We start from the raw sequence: 18,381 nt of genomic DNA on the forward strand, positions 1-18,381 counted from the left end.
CACGCGTTCAAAGCCCAATAGGTGTCCGGCCCAGTCTGTGCAAAGATGATACGACGCCGTAGTGTGCATCTAAACATTGGGTTGGATTTGAATCCTGCGTGAGTTGCAGAGTGAAGGATGAGGTTTTCTATGGCAGGGTTTCGAAGTTCATTGCCCTTTTCTGCGCTAATAAGGTAACCAACCCACCTTCTTTCTCTTCAATTCATCGCGCGCTCTATTAACATGATTGCTTTGCGCTATTTTTTTATTTTTTATTTTTTATTTTATCTGAAGAAAATTATTAGGGTTTGTTGGATTTGTTGATTTTGTGTCAGACAAGTTGAGCAAGAAATGGAAACTGTGATTAAGGTGCTGCAGCCTGGACCCTTGGGAATCATAGAGCACAAGTTTTCCGCGGACGAGATTCGTAAGGCTAATGCTACGGTTTCTAAAGCAGTGACCAATTGGGTAACCAATGCAACCCTCCCACACAATAATCACATTTTAAAAGACTACATTCATAAGTGAACCCAAATTTTTACACAAGGTTCAACTTTCCTTCGGTGTGCTTATTCGTTCATATGTATGTGTCACTGTTTATTCAGATGTTCAATGTTGTAAATTCTGGTTACTTGAGGATAGGTTTCAGTAACATGATTTAATAATATCTGAACTTTGGTATGTTTACCATAAGATTATGATCATTGGAGTGTGGAATTGAGTTGCAGTATTTTGTTGTTGGGGTTGTTACACATTGCTAGTAATTATAATTCATACCTGTAGGCTATTAGTATGAGAATTTGGATTCTTTATAACACGAGGGAGGGTTGGGTTGTGACCCACTTTTATACCTTATTATTAAGGTTAAATTACTCCTTTGCTTTCTTATTTTATGTAATTTAACCTCAATAATTTGGTTCTTCAATTGTTAAATAGTCTAATTTAAATTATTAATTTTTTAAAATAGAACGATGTAATGTGCTCCTTTTTATTTAATTGAGACATACTAATAAAATGTCCAATGTGTACAAAAATTTAACGTTTCTACTTTTTAGTCTAAATTGGACTAAAAATTACATTGTATCGTTTTAGAAAATTAATAGATAAGATTGAAAATTTAATAATAAAAGGATTAAATTGAATAAATTAAATAAATTGAGAGATCCAAAAAGTAATTTAACCTATTATTAATTGATGTTAGATCTTACAATTAAAATAATTAATCTTGCTTTTTGACTATTTGTTCTTGTTCTGTGTCAGCATTGTCATTTTTACGTAATCTCCTCCTATGGAGTAAAATCTGTATATTCTGAGGTACTTTAGTTCTGGAAAAACAAATAATGCTTGAATAATTGCCCCATCAAAGAGAAATAAATAAAAAAGCTAAGTCACAATATCCCTTTATTTTTATTTTTAACAAATCCATTTGTCGGTTTTAAAGGATCGCATATTTGCCCAGCTTCTCAATTGCATTTACTATTATTAAGGATAAGATGAAAGAAAAGGAGAGTAGAGAAAGTTTTGTTTGTTTGTGTATGCTTTTCTCTGTATTCTTTTTAACAAAAGACCCCCCTCTTTTTCTCAACATTTATCGGAACACATGGTTGGTACAAACCTTTTGCACAAAATGAGGTATGCGTCAATAATTGGTAGGTCTTAAACATGATTTGAGTTTACTTGGGCCATTATATCAAAATTTGAGTGTCAGGGTTACGTAAGGCTTTGTTTTTGTGTTTGGTATTTGACTGGAAAGAAGTTCCACTTGGGTTTGCAGTCAACCCTCTGATAAGAAACGACGTCATAAAACACGTCAAAAGTGCACTAAAATTGCTTAAAGAGGTCGAGCTTTTGAAGAAAATCTATTATCTTGTGTTATCTTGTTTTTCATATGGATTTTCTCTAGCCCACTTTTTAAACATGCGTCAAGCTTTCGGTTGTTTTGTCAGATAAAGAAATAAACACTGTTTGACATGGAGAAGTATTAGGCAAAGTGAACACTTCTTTTGAACCCCAACATGGTGGTTTTTCTTAAGTAACTCTCGTGTTATATGAATTGGTTATCCAAACAAATACAGTGATCTATTAACGTACAGAAAAATACTAGAACATACTATTTGACACACCTTTGTTTAACAATTTTCTTTTATACGAAGAGAGTTTGTCTTTTTGTTGTCTAGATTGCGTGTCATATGGGCTTGTTCAAAAGATGTCTATCACGATTCACGAACCATCATTAAAGTTAATAACATTATACTAAATAGAGGGGTGAAAAAAATAGATTTTTATAAGGGTGATTAAATTAATAAACGATATACATTTTCTTTACCAAAACAAGGTTATATTCTAAATATAAACAAGTAGATACTGTCTCTGGCATAATTTTTTGAAGCTCAATTATTTGTGGCATATACCAACCCGTGTAAAACAAATATAAAAAGGACCTTAGCATATGCGTTTGGAGAACTAGTATAGAACACAAAAACTAGTGCAAGGCCAGTTCCTGGCATCGCAGTGGGGACTATGGATTCCTCGACAACAGCTTCTGCTTCAGAATTGACATATGCATATTTTATTTTTTACCCCTCACCCTGTCTCTCATATTTTAAGGATATCCTATGTATAAAGCTGGAATATGTATGTCAAAAAAGCTGTGGCTATATTGCTTCCTTTACAACATATTTGCGTAGAATTTGTTGTTTAATTTCCTTCCTATTTGGGTTACTTTATATCGTTTTGATGCACTGCAAAGAGTGGTTCGCATAAACTGTACAAGATTTTGGTAACTTAGTTAAAACTATCCAGATTTAAGAACTCTTGATGATGAAGTTTCTGATTGGAAAAAAATTAAGCACAAATATAATATTTTAATAATCTTTGATTAATTGATTACCATTGTCTACATTAGGGCACATAGACACAGCAGACTAAATTTTTTTTTCTCTAAGATTTAATTTTAATTATTCATTTATATTTATAATTTCATATTTTATTAATTTAGCTAAATGACAAATGTGTAAATAAAAATACTTTTGTTGGAATGATAGCTTGTTATATAATAAAAACACATGCATTTAAAATGGACCGTTTTTGACAACAAGAGATATTACTGTACTCCTAAACTGAGTTGATTCAGTGAGAAAATGTTATACCAATAGAACTCGTTAAATTAAGTTGTGGTTTAATTTCAGTGCACCATAAAAAAGAGTGAGAACATGTTTATTTTCTAAATTCATGTAACCCAGCCAATAGTACACTGCTCTGTATTCACAGGTTCACACTTAAAACCTGTATACAATCTCTGTACACTTGAATCTAACAAACGTAAAATTTTACAACCTTAGTCTATATGGTAATGTTGAAGTTTGTGATTGATGGCGAAAATGTTAAATTTTCTTTGAGAAGTGTTGATTCCTTGAGCAAGGATGTATGTACATCTCATGCTATTTGTATCGACACTGAGAGAGAAATATAAGTATAATAAGTAACACAAAATGATTGTCTGTACATCATTATTACTTGATTAGTGTTATTTGTATATTAGAGTGTGTTTAAATACAAACTTATAAATATTTTTGAAAGTTTTTTTAATTAAAAAATATTTTTTATTTTATCTATTGATTATACATCTCTTCCATATTGCACAAATAGCATCTCTGAATTTGATATAGTACAACCAATTTTTTATTTTTTTTTGCTTACAAACTCACTTAAGAAACATCTGTCGAAAGAACTCAAAATGGGATTATTAATAAGTGAACATTACACGTATGGTTAAAGTCCTGGTTTGCATTATACAAAAGAAAGGGTGCTGTTCTGCTCCAAAAAAAAGACAAAGAAAAATGAAGAACAATACACGAACAAGCATGGCTAGAAGAAGCTCTATACTAAACTGCCTCACACAGTTCTCATCTCATGGCCCTGAGAAAACTAGAACACAGAACCTCTTATTTGATGACACGTTTGCAACTATGCATAAATAGCTACCTACTTCAGATAAAAATAGCTTTGGCCCTGAGAAGCAATTGAGCAAGCTTGTTCTGAACGTTGAGTTTTATGATCTCATCAGCACCACCTATGAATTGTTGTCCTATGAACACTGCAGGTACACTGGGGTGGCACCCTAGCTGAACAAGGGCCCTCTCTACTTGCTGGCCACTTGGCATTTTGTCAAGCTCAATAACTGAAACGTTGGCACCAAAGCTCCATATGAGAGCCTTCACAGTGTGGCTCATGCAGCAAGTGCTCTTGCTGAAGATCACCACTGGCTTCTCAGCAGTTAATGTTGTTAACACATCCATTGCTATGGTTGGTGTGATTGGGATTTGAGGGTTACTACTTACTAGAGGGACTAATGAAAAGTATGTGTGTGATTTAAGTGAATTGGAGAATTTGGTTTGGTTTGGTTTGGTTTGATTTGCTACGTGGAGGTGTATTTATACGAGTTTGAGATGGTTTATTCTGGGAGATGGGATTGGGTAGTTCCACATCGAGAAGAAGACTACACGTCTGTCTGTCTAAATAAAGAATAAACATTAAAGTTGTACAGTGTGCGTCACCAGTGGATTCCCAAAACTTGCACGGTTAGTGAAGCACAAGTCAGTTGCATTTTAATTGATCCATCAAAAGGAATGCTGTTCAGTTTTGTTTCATTTAATTGTTTAAAATAGAATTTGAGTCCTCTTTAGTGGTGAAGTTATTTTATAGTATTTGTCTGACGAAATATTTTACGAGGATTATTATACACAATTTTATAATAATAAAATATTGTCTATTTTGAATCTAAGCCTTCAAGATTTTACTTTTAGTTATTACCTAAAAGGCCCCTCTAGTATTGGAGTATGCATGTGTTTTATAAGTTGTTATTTTTTCTCTTATTTTATCGATATGAAATTTGTTTGTAACTGCAATCAAAGCTTTTATAGAGCAATCTTCAAAGACTTTTTCATAGCAATTTACGAAGAGTTTTGAGACTTTATTTTTAGAATAAACAGTACATCATTTGTGTTTTTTAATTAAAAAATAAGCTTTGATTTTTTATTTGAGTGTGAAATTATAATTAGAAGTATTGTTTTACTCCTAAATAAATTGAGATGAAGAGAGAAAATTATACCACTTTGTTATACTAGAAGCAAAAAAGAAAAAGATCAAAACTTGTATGTTTTTGTAGAAACTAAAAGCAACTAAACTTAAAACAAGAATGATTATTAACGCTAAGTTATACTAAAAGCAAAAAGAAGGAAAAACAAAGATCGAAACTTGTATGTTTGTGTAGAAACTAAAAAAAAACTAAACTTGAAACAAGAACGGTTATTAATACTAAGTAAACAAAGTGAACAGGTTAATCTTTTATTGTTTTTCCTGTCCTCCATAATTGAGAATGAGTAAAGGATGGGTTAAAATAAATTTTATCTTTATCTTCAACCAATCACAAAATTTTGACTACATTTATTTGAATCGAATTAAATGGGTAAGACTTAAAATAAATAAGGAAAGATTGAGTCAATTTAATGTTTTAATAACATATAACATTGTATAATTAAATTGTAAAATAAAAAATAAAAAAATTAAATTTAAGTATATTTTAAAATAAGTAATATCATGTTATATAAAAATATTATCTATTAGATTAAATTCTTATTAGTGTACAACTATTCAAAAAAAAAATATTTTTTTTTAAAATGCATGACATTAAATAAATTTAGATCCTTTCCTGCAATTTTCTCTCTCCAGCCTCTCTCCTGCAACATTAATAACCATGAGATATATCTAATGACTCAAATTTAATCTTATAATTAATGTAACTTCTTAAATGATTAAATTTGAGCCATTAGATATATCTAATGGCTATTAATGTTGTAGGAGAGAGGCTAGAGAGAGAAAATTGTAAGAGAGGATCTAAATTTACATTAAATTGAGTTAAAATAACTCAAAATATAGTTTGAATCCATTATAAAAAAAAGTACATTAATTTAATTTTGAAATTTAAACTTGTCAAAATCAACATCAAACCAAGTCGTTTCCTTGAAATGAATCAAATTTTACTCATCTTGATATTTAAATAAAGAATCAATAACTTTATTTTATTCTATTCCTTCTTGTTTTGTTAGATTTTATCCAATTTTATCTATCATTAAATATCTATATTCCAAAATTAACATAAAGAATTCCGTTCAAATTAGCTTCTAACTTAAGAGAGTTTTTTTTTTAAATAAATATTTAACTCTTAATTAATGAAAAAGATCTTGATAAACTTTAAGTGTTAAACGATGGATTGCTTTTATTTATTTTACTGTAATAATTTTGTTAAATACTACTATATATTTATTAATAATATTCAGTAGAATTAGTTTATAAACTCAGTGAAAAATTTATAAATTGACTAAAAACTTAAATATTGATTTAAAATATTATATATATATATATATATATATATATATATATATATATATATACATAATTTTAATAACCTTTAAAATTGCCTAAGAAGATATGAAATGTAATATAAAATCACCATCCATATACGTTACAAAATAGTTTGAGATAATTTATACAATCTAACATAGTCTTGGGAGTTAAGGAAGTTGATTTGATATTTTCAGATTCGATTTTTATTTATATTAAAATAATATTTAGATAATAGGAGTTAACTTTTAATTTATTAATATAAATTAGTCTTCAACTATTAATTTTGAGATATTATATAAAATAAAAAAAAATCAGTCTCAGATCGAGGAGGACATGTACTGATACGGCTATCTAAATTCTAAACTCCTTTTGGATTCAAGTGGGAAAAAAAAAACTGTTTAACAAAACAATGAAATGAATTTCCAAATTACTCTATTCATATATAGAGTTTATTGTCATGTAATATAGTGAAACAAAGTTTGAATTTTCACGTAATATAGTGAAACATAGTTTGAATTTTCATTAAAAATACTATCTTTATTGATCAAAATTACCTTATATATATATAAGAGCAATTCACAGTTGAGATAAAGAATGTATCCAACCCAAGTTCACGGGTATATTAAGAGTGAAAGGCACTGTGAGTTGCACATACCCTGGATTTAGAATACTACATTCAATTGCAACGACCATTATCAAAATTATTCCTGGAGTAGGATAAAATTATCTCTAACTTTTTCCTTGGACCTGTAATTTAATTAAAAAATAACATAAGTATATCATAATTTGACAGCGGAGTCGAGTTTATCCAATCGACAAGAAGCAACTTTTTATGTTTTTACAAGATTCGCTCCAAAAACCGAAAGCTCAGTTGAAACTTAGAAGGTTCGAATTTTATTTATTTATTTATTTAATTTTGGGCAGATGCTAATTTAAAGGTAGACCTTAAATAGTAACATTTAATTTAATTTTTTGGCTGTGGTTTGATACCATGAAAATCTACATAATGGCCGTACAGGAATGGGGGAAAAGAAAACGCTACCTTTGCCACCGAATTTTCCTTTTTTGCAATTTATTTAAATACCTTTTTGCAAATTGTATTGCTATATAGGGGGAGGAAGATACTAGGAAGATGTTCTCAAATCCTATGCTTAGAGATTATGTTTTTAATTATTTTTTTGTAACATTTGGGCAGGCTTATTATAAGGTCTACCTCCCTCTCAATGTACGATTCTAAATTAGTGGGTTATTATATATTATGTGATGCACAAAACCGTAGTCACTCAATAGTGTTATGATGAGGGTAGAATTATTTTTAGGAAATTATCTTGATAATTCTGACTTAACTCACCTAAGGATACGTAATTCTTTCTTGAGCATCTTTTTTTGACAAGGGTCATGATTATGAGATTCTTGTCAAGACATTTCAAAAAAAAAAATTATACAAAAGTCTAACAAAGAAAAGATCAAAATGTTTTACAGGTCACTCTGTTCTCAAAAGTGAGAATGTAAGAAAAACAAAGCTAGCAAAGTTTGATTTATGATGCAGTTTGTGCTATTTGGTTATTTAAATGAAGTAATTAATGTCTGAATTGAAGGAGGTCATGTAGAGCATGTCAGCAAATGTTGTCATAATTTGAGCAGAAATGTGAAAAGTATTGAAGTAAATATAAGATGAAGAAAAAAAGTGATTCCTTGGGTTATTTGGTTACATAAAATACAAAAGATCTTAATATCGTCTCAATTTAGCTTTGCATCAATGAGGATTTATCTTTTTCTGAGACAGATAAGATTAAAAATGCAAATTTTCATATTTAGGATTATTCGTAATCTTTTAGCAACAGAATTTTCCACGTGCCTGCAAGTAGCAGAAACAACTCTTGGCTCCTGCATCAACTATGTTATGGTCTGAATAAACGGCTCAAGCGTAAATCAAAGGGTCACTTGATAGTGTTTTTATTGAACTCCTCTGCATCTGAAATTTGGACAGACACAAAAGTGTACATAAGTGTCAAATCATGGGAATAGCATTTTAGCCCATGCTCTCTTGTGTTTTATAGGAAAAACAAAAGTAAGGTCTGAATAATAGAATTATTTGGATACAGCATGCAGGGGGAAAATCTGTCTTTTTCACACTGTTGTTCGGGTTTTTAAAATTCACTGGTTGATTATTTGGGTAGAAATAGGATGAGAAGATAGAAATGCAAGCTTGTGAGGTGTGTGAACATGTGGTGTGGCTCTATGACAACATGTGTGTAATTTTTTTCTTCTTCTTCCTTTTCATGTTATTGTGTGAACATGTTAATGAAGTTTTTGTTCTGAATCATGTTTTCATACACAATACTTGAGTTCGATATTTTGTTTTTAAAAATTTAAATTAAATGTCACTTAACAAAACAATATATTGATAATGTAATATTTGATATGATAGAAAAGAGAAAAATGAAGTAAAAAAAGAGAGTGAAATATTGTGTAATGAAAATTAGTGCTCTATCGAAAAATGGAAGGTAGAATATGTGGAATGATAATTACTTTACACTTGTTTAGTTTTTAAAAACACAACAATGTTAAAAACAGAGTGCTACTCATTTGGCTAATGATTTTCATACATTTGTAGTGATATGTGCTACTTTTACCTTAATTTTGTCAATCTTTATCATTCTATTATATTACATCATTCATTATATATATATATATATATATATTTTTTTTTCTTTCTTTCTCTTTTCTCTCTTTTTATTTTTCTTATTCTGTTTTTTCTATTCATTCATGATTAGACATTCTTTTTTTTTTTTTAAATAAAAAATGTTTTTAAAACAATTATTCATCTCTATGACCATAAAAAAAAATACATGCACCATATGATTTGATATTTATTAAACAAACTTATGAGATTAATAGTAAATATGATTCAATAATATACATCATCACCTAATAAACCAGATTTGAAAAAAAAGTTTAAGAACTAAAAATCAAATTCTTAAAAATTAAAGTAATAAAAGCTTATTTAACCCTTAAATTTAACATCTTATTTTTTATTTTCAATAAAACAAATAAAATAATAAGTACCAATATTACATTAGTTCAAGTGGAACTTAGATTCAAAATATTTAAACAAAAACTATTATTTAAATCTTTGTGAATAAAAAAATGTAATTGAAATGAAAAACCATACTATAAGTAGTTGATCATTAACTTTGTTCATATAGATGCATTACACATATAATATGATTATAAAAAAAAACTAAATAAATAGTGGTGATGAGTATACACATGGGATTGGGGATATGAATGACCTCTCCACTCCGCAAATTTTGGCCATGCCTATAACAGGAAAGTCCAAAGTTTAATAAGTAATTAACCATGAGCAAAAGCGAAAGCTTTATCCAATTTGAGTCACCATGCTTACTTATCCACCTACTTAAACACAACCATGATTTACTAATGACTTTTGATTGAAATATTTTATCATCAAGACTAGGACATCTCTGAATTTCTTTTTGTTATTAAACGACCACCCATTAAGACTTTGTTCTCCCATATCATTCTATGAACAATAATTAACTAGTTGACATGAATTTAACTTTTTCGAAAGCTTAAGAAAAATAATAAATATATGTTTGGAGTAGGGCTTTTAGAGAGAAAAGAAGCAAAAGAAAAGGTTGAGGATAATCCTTTGTCTTCTTTATAAAGCTTCTAACTAAAAAGAAGAAAGATAAAAACGAGAATTTTCCATAAACTCTTTAACACCCTCTGTTACATTTATGAGTCCTCATCCCCGATAGCTAGGAAGGTTTCGAAGGAAAAAAAAATACCAACTGATTATTTTATTTTTAGAAAATTAAGAATGATAAGATCATGCATAAATTCATATTTTTGTTAATCATAAATTAATTTCAATTTATTTTATTATCTATTTTCATTTTCTTTGTAAATTGGTTATATCCAAATAAGTTTCAGAGTATTTTTCTCATCTGTCATTTACTCATCATTCTTTCTCCTTTGATTCATTCTTTTACTCTTCCTTCTAATATAAATCACAAACACATCCTAAAAGGCAATGAGATATTATATAAGAATTAAAAATCTTGTCACTGATCAAAGATAGGCTTTAATAAAAGAATCTACTTTGGTAAGAATTTATAATTAAGCAAGAAACCTTGGAGTGATTTTCACACAACAACAACAACAAATAAATAAATAAATAAAAATAGTAATAGGGAAAAAAGTAACCGAAGACTCTGAACTATATCAAGAATTTTAGGTCGGAAAGTAGCTTGCTGAATTTTCTCTGTCCTTGTCCATGTTTGTCCATTTCCTTCTAGCTAGGTCAAATTAATTTATTCTGAATTTAACTATTTTAATTTAGAAACTGGAACTCACAATTAAGATATTTCTTTCTCTCCCTTACATGAATTACAGTAAATAATCTTAGATGTGGCCTGTAACAAGTCCCACATCGGGGAGGTCTCCTTACCAGGGAGGCCTTATAAGGCGGGAGGTTCTCCAACCTCTTGGGCCGGCTTTTGAGGGATGGTTCCCCTCCTTAGCCTTATGCTCGTTACAATGGTGCTTTCGTTGAGAGCCAGCCAAATCGAGAAGGGCTACCCACGGAGGGTTCTGACCATCGGAGGGTTCTGACCGGACGAGAGTTCCGAGTGAAGTACCGATGAGTTAAGTACCGTGGAGTGCAGCCATCGAGGACGCTGGCTTTCGAAGGGGGTGGTAATGTAACAAGTCCCACATCGGGGAGGTCTCCTTATAAGGCGGGAGGTTCTTTTTTTGGTAATGTAACAAGTCCCACATCGGGGAGGTCTCCTTACCAGGGAGGCCTTATAAGGCGGGAGGTTCTCCAACCTCTTGGGCCGGCTTTTGAGGGATGGTTCCCCTCCTTAGCCTTATGCTCGTTACAATGGTGCTCTCGTTGAGAGCCAGCCAAATCGAGAAGGGCTACCCACGGAGGGTTCTGACCATCGGAGGGTTCTGACCGGACGAGAGTTCCGAGTGAAGTACCGATGAGTTAAGTACCGTGGAGTGCAGCCATCGAGGACGCTGGCTTTCGAAGGGGGTGGTAATGTAACAAGTCCCACATCGGGGAGGTCTCCTTACCAGGGAGTCCTTATAAGGCGGGAGGTTCTCCAACCTCTTGGGCCGGCTTTTGAGGGATGGTTCCCCTCCTTAGCCTTATGCTCGTTACAATAAACGTGTATTTTCTTTTCTAATTTCATTTAGTGTGAATAATTCTCAGTCCGAGATTTTGAGAGTTCTCTTATTCTCTAAATTCGGAATAGTTGTTTTCCTTTCTAAGATCAGGCATTCCAATTTCTATAATTTCTATATGAGGGTCTGTTAAATCTTGGAGAGTTATCACATGCTGAGACAGCATCTTTAAGGACAACGGGCAACACGACTCAGTTTTTCTTTTTGCTGACTATTTTTGTGGTTGCAGGTTTAGCAATTCGGGTCTTCCAACACTTCATCTGTTAGGCTGTGACGGCTCGTACTCAAGAAAATATATTCAGGGAAGGAAAAAAAAAAAAGGAGTAACACTAAGGAGACTAATAAAAATAAAAATGGTCGAGTCTTTTGACCAAATGAAAAGGTAGTACCGGTACCCTCTTAAAATAAAAGATCCGGAACTCAAATAAGATGACACAATGATCAGGTGATGCAAGTCATCCACGTGGATGCGCTTGATTTAGGAAATGAAAATTATAAACACGCAGAAAATACATAATCACAATACAGGAAAAAGTCTTTGAACCACGATGCCTTTGGATTTTTCTATTGGACTTCGGTGAGCTCATGGTTTCAGCATCTAGGTGGAGTGGGTTTTTGAGACTACTACCATCCCCACTGTGAATTTTATTTTTGGTGGACAATTTAGTAGTAACGTACAATTTTCTTGTCCTCTTATCTATTATGCATTGTCTATTGAATTCTGACAAAGAATTTCAAAGCACACACTATATATACACACAAACATTTGCCAATGCAGAGAAAACACTCAATTAAAAACGGAAATGAATTAGAAAAAAAGGATGAAATTATTGTCATAAAGGATAGGCAAGAACGTTAGGATCACTTTTATGATTACACTTGGCCCTTTCTACCAAGTACCAACCTTAATCACCAATACTAAACAAAGAAAATTTATCAGTTTCATAGATAATGAGCAAGTTTACTAAAAAATCTGAGGAACACTGGACTAACCTTAATAGCATTCTCAATTTCAATTATAAATGCTGGGATCCTCCCGATGACTTGCGCATACGATAGATTTTTGGAAAATGCATCATCAAGGTCGTTTTGTCCAATATCAATCAAGTAGAGTGCATCCCGGAAGCCTTCATCATTGATCAAATTTCTGGCACCTACGTAAGTTTGCAGAATTGCATTGCAACCAGTTTATTTTTACATATAAATTCATAAATGAATATTGAACTTTTTTCCCCAGTAAATGAACTTTATTGAGTAGTTTTCCTACCATAACATTCAGTCCAATGTGATAGCAATAATGTGATTCTTCATGTTGATATAAATGAATCAGATTACATCCTTTGAATAAAAAAAGATTAATACAAATTAAATAGATAAAACTGAGAATTAAGTAGGTTGGTACGTGAATAGGGGTTAGGACTCAAAATAAGTTTTAAGAGGTGTTTCTTTCATGGAATGATATTATATTCACGAGAATCATGTTTTCAGGAATAATATAACCAAGAATATTATTCCCGGAAATTATTCAAATTTTAAAATATGTTTAATTAAATTTAAACATTCCTAGGAATATTTTAAAATTTGAAATAATTATATAAAAAATTAAAGTTAGAATGAAAGTTATAGTTAAGTTAGACAATAACTTTCCACATTTCTATGATAATATAACTTCCTCATCCCTCATCGTAATAGTATCAAAATGGCTTAAAAGATAAGATAACTTTAGAAATAAGATTTTAAAACTTTTAACAAACATGGAAATTTTATTTAATTTTCCGGGAATAGTATTTTAAACCGTGAAACAAACTCTCCCTAAGAGAAAAAGATGACAGGATAAAGCTTTATTGAGAAGCAGTGTTGACTGTTGAGCATGCATGGCATTCAAAGGAAAAGAAACACAGCAGTAAAATACTAAAAACAAGGGCCAGAAAGACAGTTGAGACAATACATTTGATCTATTTTTATAAAAATTGAGGAAATAAAATAGAAATGTACCCTGGGTAACAAGTTGAAGAGTACGAGCTTTGAAACGGAGGAACTGCATGAGTTGTATATTAAGGGAGAAAGGAACATTTTTTGGGAGGGTAGAGGACCCCGCCACTGCAAAGTTTGCTCCATTTGTGAATGAGGTTCCAGACAAGGAGTCCAAGTAGGGTAGCAACAAACTTGCATTCAAAGTTTGGCCTGAAGGGAAAAATGTTATGAGATTGAAGAATATTTATTTAGAAAATGAGTATGAAGTATGAAGATGCAAGGGAGAAGGAGGGGGGACTGACAGAGTAGATCGATGAGGAGGCGTCCGTCGGAGATGCGAGCGGAGGATGTATTAAAGAAAGTGCGGCCATTTGGAAGATGGATTGGGTAACCGAGTCCGGCTGCGGCTCCACCGGTGTCGGAGTTGGAATCGCCGAAGACGAATAGCACCGGAGGCTTATCGCATCCAGCCGATGCAGAAAGAAAGAAAGGAAGAAAGAGTAGGAGCTGCAATTGCACACAAACACAACCCATTCCTGTGCTAGATCTGATTTCAAAGGTAACCGATTATAACTAACCATCCACATCCACATACCCATTACTCCCGCCTTTTCAGCTCACTCTCACTTCACGCTCTCTAACAATATAAACTACCCTTTTTCTTTCATAATATATATAAAATTTTATATTAATACAACATATTTTATTCTTATATAAATATTTTAATTTGAAGTTATTGTTTAAGTTTAACAAAATTTAATATAAATATATAAAATTTTATAAACTTTCAGATGGTGAATTAGACCAAGTTTAATTTCTATTTAATATAATCATGAATAAATTGTACGATATTCTGCGACTATATTACAATAAACATTAAAAGAATATTTTATTTTTATAGCTGGTATATCATTGAAGTTATTCTAAAAATTGATAAAAATAGATTCTTTAATTGTTGAAACCCATTTATGATATTATCCTTGTTACCCACAAAGATCAAGGTTGGTTCGAGTGAAATTAAGTTTAAATTTTTTAAGCAAAATTTTAAATTCCAGTATAATGAATACAAAATGTGTTTCAAACAAAAATCCTATTAAAGATGATTATTCTGTTTCTTACCAACGACTTAAGTTTGAGTTATTCGTTTGGATATGATGAATAAAAAATGTGACTGAAAGAGAAATTAGTAAAATGGTTACTCATTTTCTTATCCATGTCAGTGTGATTCTAAAAATAAAAATATTAGCATCAACTTTATGGTAACAACCAATTCTTCATTCATATCGAGAAATGTTATTTGTATAATAAATTATACAATAATGAGAGAAAAGTGTATAATATAATAAAAAAGAAAATATACAAAATATACAATAATGAGAGAAAAGATATATAATATAATTAAAAAAAGAAAAATATTATTGTATAAATTATTGTAAGATATGTTCTATTAATAAATGTATATCAAAGCTGACCCAAACAAATCTCTTTCTAGACAGGAAGTTTATAGAAGTGAATTTTACTATTTCATACAAGGCATATTCCATACACAAGACTAAAAATTAAACCTCATAAATAAACAGTAACCTAACTATTTTACCAAGTATTTTTCATTTTTTATATATTCTATTTTACCAAGTATAGTGGCTTAATTTGTTGGAATTCGCATATTAGTATTAACATGTCATAGCCAAAAATGCATTCATTTGCGTCTTAATTGTTTACATAATAATACAAAATACATCCCAGTTGGGAAATAAAAACCAATTTCCTGCAACATAGGTCAGTTACAGCCCAACTGGCTCTAATTTTTTAGAGCTTCAGCGTGGGCGTGACAACATGACAAACTCAGTTCTTGGAGAAGTACAAACATGGTAAACAAACAAGGTGCATAATCAGTGGTGGCAGAAGAAATCAAAAGGTGTCCGTGGTGTGGAATAAGCCATGGAAAGTATCCTAGAAGCTATCAACGTATTTGCAGCCTCAGTGTGATGAATTCCATCCCAACTCACATAGCGAGACCCTTCATTACAAACCTGATAACCAGGTTGACCACATGTCACCCTTACGTCAAAATTGTAAGGAGGCCCTCCATAGCCGCAACACACCATCAACGGATTTGAGAAACCTAATCAATAATGCATTTACCATCAAAATTATGATAATAATAAGAGTATGCATCAAATATATATAGCCCTTTAAAATTGCCAATTATGTTATCATAATATATGGAGTGAAAGTCAGGAAAGCTTGATTAGATTAGAAACATAAGAATGAGTCAAATAATAATTACTTAAATGAGAAGAAAGTGCTTGCTTGGATTACCATATTTCACGGCATTTGTGATGAGATCATGTTTAATGGCATAAATATCAACATAGACTAAAGTAGCATCCTTCAGTTCAGTTCTTAGTTTCTGACTCGAATGAAGCAGCGCTTCATTGAACAACCTTGCTGCAGAGTTATAACTAGAAAGGCATCCTAATGAATCCAGATCCTTCTTCTTAGCCAGTGCAAGTATTTTTGGAAGACAACCCAATGGCCCGGTATTGTGAACCCAAAACTTCCTTGCACCTTGATTATATAAACTCTGCAATAAGAATAGAGAAGGAAAACATCACACTCTAAGAAGGAGAAATAAAAATCAATGAAGAAATTAAAATACGATCATTGTACACCACCCATGTTTCCATCAATGCACCCAAGATCATAGTTGCAGCTTATTTCAATAAAGGGCAAACACTAAAGAAGCAAAAACCTAGTTACTTGATCACGGTTAAATCTTGGAGGGTTGTTAGCTTGTCACCATAAGGGTCTGTTAAATCTTGGAGGGCAGTTAAATGTACAACATCTAATGCATCTCACTATCTCAGACTTGTTTTTTTTTGCTAACTATTTTTGGCATCGCAGGTTCTGCAATTTGTATCCTCCAGCACTTTTTCACTGTGATTTTGATTTTTGTAGGACAATGTACTAGTTACGAACACATTTCTAATCCCTCTTATATATAATCTATTGAATTCTGATAAAGAAAATTTCAAAGCACACAATATGAACCCAAAGAAACCATTTGCCTATGCAGATAAAACACTCAATAAAAGGTAAATAAATTCTAAGAAATTATTTGGTCATAAAGGATAAGCAAGGGCATAGGATCACTTTTATGATTACACTCAGCCCCTTCTAGTAACCTTAATCGCCAATTCTAAACAAAGAGCAAGTTTACTAAAAACATTTGAAGAACGCTGGACTGACCCTAACAGCAGTCTCAATTTCAGTTATAAATGCTGGAATCTTCCTGGTGACTTGGGCATATGACTGATTTTTGGCAAATGAATCAGCAAGGTCGTTTTGCCCAATATCAATCAAGTAGAGTGCACTCCGAAAGCCTTCATCGTTGATCAAATTTCTTGCACCTATGTAAATTTGCAGTGCTATCAGTTCATTCTAACATACAAATTCATAAATGAATGTTGAACTTTTGCGATAACTCCAATTCATAAATTCATATAAATTTGCAGTGTTATCAGTTCATTCTTACACACAACATTCACTCCAATGCAATGGCAATAATGTGATAACTCATGTTGTGTGCATGAATCAGACTCCATTCTTTGAACAAGACAAATTTTGGTACATTAATAATAGGGATCCGAACTCAAACTAAGTATCAGAGAAAAATGTGACAGATAATAAAAGCTTTACTAAGTATCCAAAGTCAGTGTTGACGGTTGAGAATGGATGCCAATTTATTTTTAAATCTTTCCTCTAAGTTAAGGTAGTAAGATAGCAAAGGAAATTTACCTGCGGTAACAAGTTCAAGCGAACGGGCTTTGAAATGCTGGAATTGCATGAGCTGTATATTTAGGGAGAAAGGAACATATTTTGGGAGGGTAGAGGACCCCACCACTGCAAAATTTGCCCCATTTGTGAATGATGATCCAGACAAAGCGTCCATGTATGGTACCAACAAACTTGCATTCAAACTTTGGCCTGCAAATTTTGGAAGGGAAATATTTTCAGATTGACGCATATTTGGATATCAAGTATGAAACATGCATCCCAAATTGCTTTTAATATATTAAAATACTTTGTACACAATTACTTTTTACTATTCGTACACCCAGAAAGAAGTAGTATTTCTTACTATTTTGACTTAAACATAAACACAAGACTGTTGAAAATTAAAATCTAATTCTTGGTAAACACACAAGAGTGTACTTGTGATATTGATAACAATTTTCGACTATAAATCACCGAAAAATCAAAGTTGTTTATTTGGAAATTCCCTAATTCAATCGCCATCAACGAGAATATTGGTTTGTTTCTAGTGAGAAGTGAATTAGGATCTAGTGAGAATATTATGCATTATGCATTATGCATTATGCATTATGAATTTGAAATAGTGTTTGTTGAGTAAGTTAGCAAAAGTGAAAGAAATGAGAATGCGAATAGTGATACTGACAGAGTAAGTCGATGACGAGGCGACCATCGGACAAGCGGCCGGTGGATCTGCGGAAGAAGGTGCGGCCATTGGGAAGATTGATGGGGAAACCGAGTCCGGAGGCGAGTCCACCCGTGTCCGAGTTGGAATCGCCGAAGACGAACACCAGCGGAGCCTTATCGCACCCTCCCAATCCCAATGACACGTTCCATAAAAACACTAAGATCAATACCTGCACTCCGCCACAACCCATACTCTAATTACTCTCCTCTTCTGTCGCTTCCCACTTAACCCCTTCTACTACTTGTCTTATCCTTTTTCTCCTATCTATTCTACACTTTAAATTAAGTTAGATGATGCCA

General features: G+C 31.9%; 4 protein-coding genes across 5 annotated transcripts; 1 reads left to right on the forward strand and 3 right to left on the reverse strand.

Annotated features, from left to right (window-relative positions):
* Positions 1-18: 18 nt before the first annotated feature.
* On the forward strand, positions 19-729 carry LOC109797976 (zinc metalloproteinase aureolysin). The gene is made up of 2 exons (XM_020358159.3): positions 19-173; positions 315-729. Exons 1-2 carry the CDS (start codon positions 118-120, stop codon positions 505-507), a joined length of 249 nt encoding a protein of 82 aa, XP_020213748.1. The 5' UTR covers positions 19-117; the 3' UTR covers positions 508-729.
* Positions 730-3,698: 2,969 nt separating this feature from the next.
* On the reverse strand, positions 3,699-4,485 carry LOC109798033 (monothiol glutaredoxin-S6). Its single transcript, XM_020358222.3, has one exon. It carries the CDS (start codon positions 4,275-4,277, stop codon positions 3,969-3,971), a length of 309 nt encoding a protein of 102 aa, XP_020213811.1. The 5' UTR covers positions 4,278-4,485; the 3' UTR covers positions 3,699-3,968.
* Positions 4,486-8,033: 3,548 nt separating this feature from the next.
* On the reverse strand, positions 8,034-14,214 carry LOC109796446 (GDSL esterase/lipase At1g09390). Of its 2 annotated transcripts, none has more exons than XM_029271228.2 (4): positions 13,881-14,204; positions 13,600-13,788; positions 12,598-12,758; positions 8,034-8,359 (listed from the first exon to the last, which is right to left on the reverse strand). In XM_029271228.2, exons 1-4 carry the CDS (start codon positions 14,110-14,112, stop codon positions 8,306-8,308), a joined length of 636 nt encoding a protein of 211 aa, XP_029127061.1. In that variant the 5' UTR covers positions 14,113-14,204; the 3' UTR covers positions 8,034-8,305. The 2 variants fall into 2 exon arrangements, with proteins under 2 accessions (XP_029127061.1, XP_082915214.1); XM_083059088.1 differs by lacking the exon at positions 8,034-8,359 and adding an exon at positions 9,552-9,708 and having other exon boundaries at positions 13,881-14,214.
* A 1,048-nt stretch (positions 14,215-15,262) lies between these two features.
* LOC109797041 (GDSL esterase/lipase At1g09390) lies at positions 15,263-18,381 on the reverse strand. The gene is made up of 5 exons (XM_020356934.3): positions 18,041-18,381; positions 17,380-17,568; positions 16,831-16,991; positions 15,901-16,165; positions 15,263-15,703 (listed from the first exon to the last, which is right to left on the reverse strand). The coding sequence occupies exons 1-5, from the start codon at positions 18,270-18,272 to the stop codon at positions 15,471-15,473; spliced, it is 1,080 nt and encodes a 359-aa protein (XP_020212523.1). The 5' UTR covers positions 18,273-18,381; the 3' UTR covers positions 15,263-15,470.

The sequence above is a fragment of the Cajanus cajan genome, chromosome 6 (assembly GCF_000230855.2).
Source record: "Cajanus cajan strain Asha chromosome 6, NIPB_CcT2T_4, whole genome shotgun sequence".
Classification (NCBI taxonomy): Eukaryota; Viridiplantae; Streptophyta; class Magnoliopsida; order Fabales; family Fabaceae; genus Cajanus; species Cajanus cajan.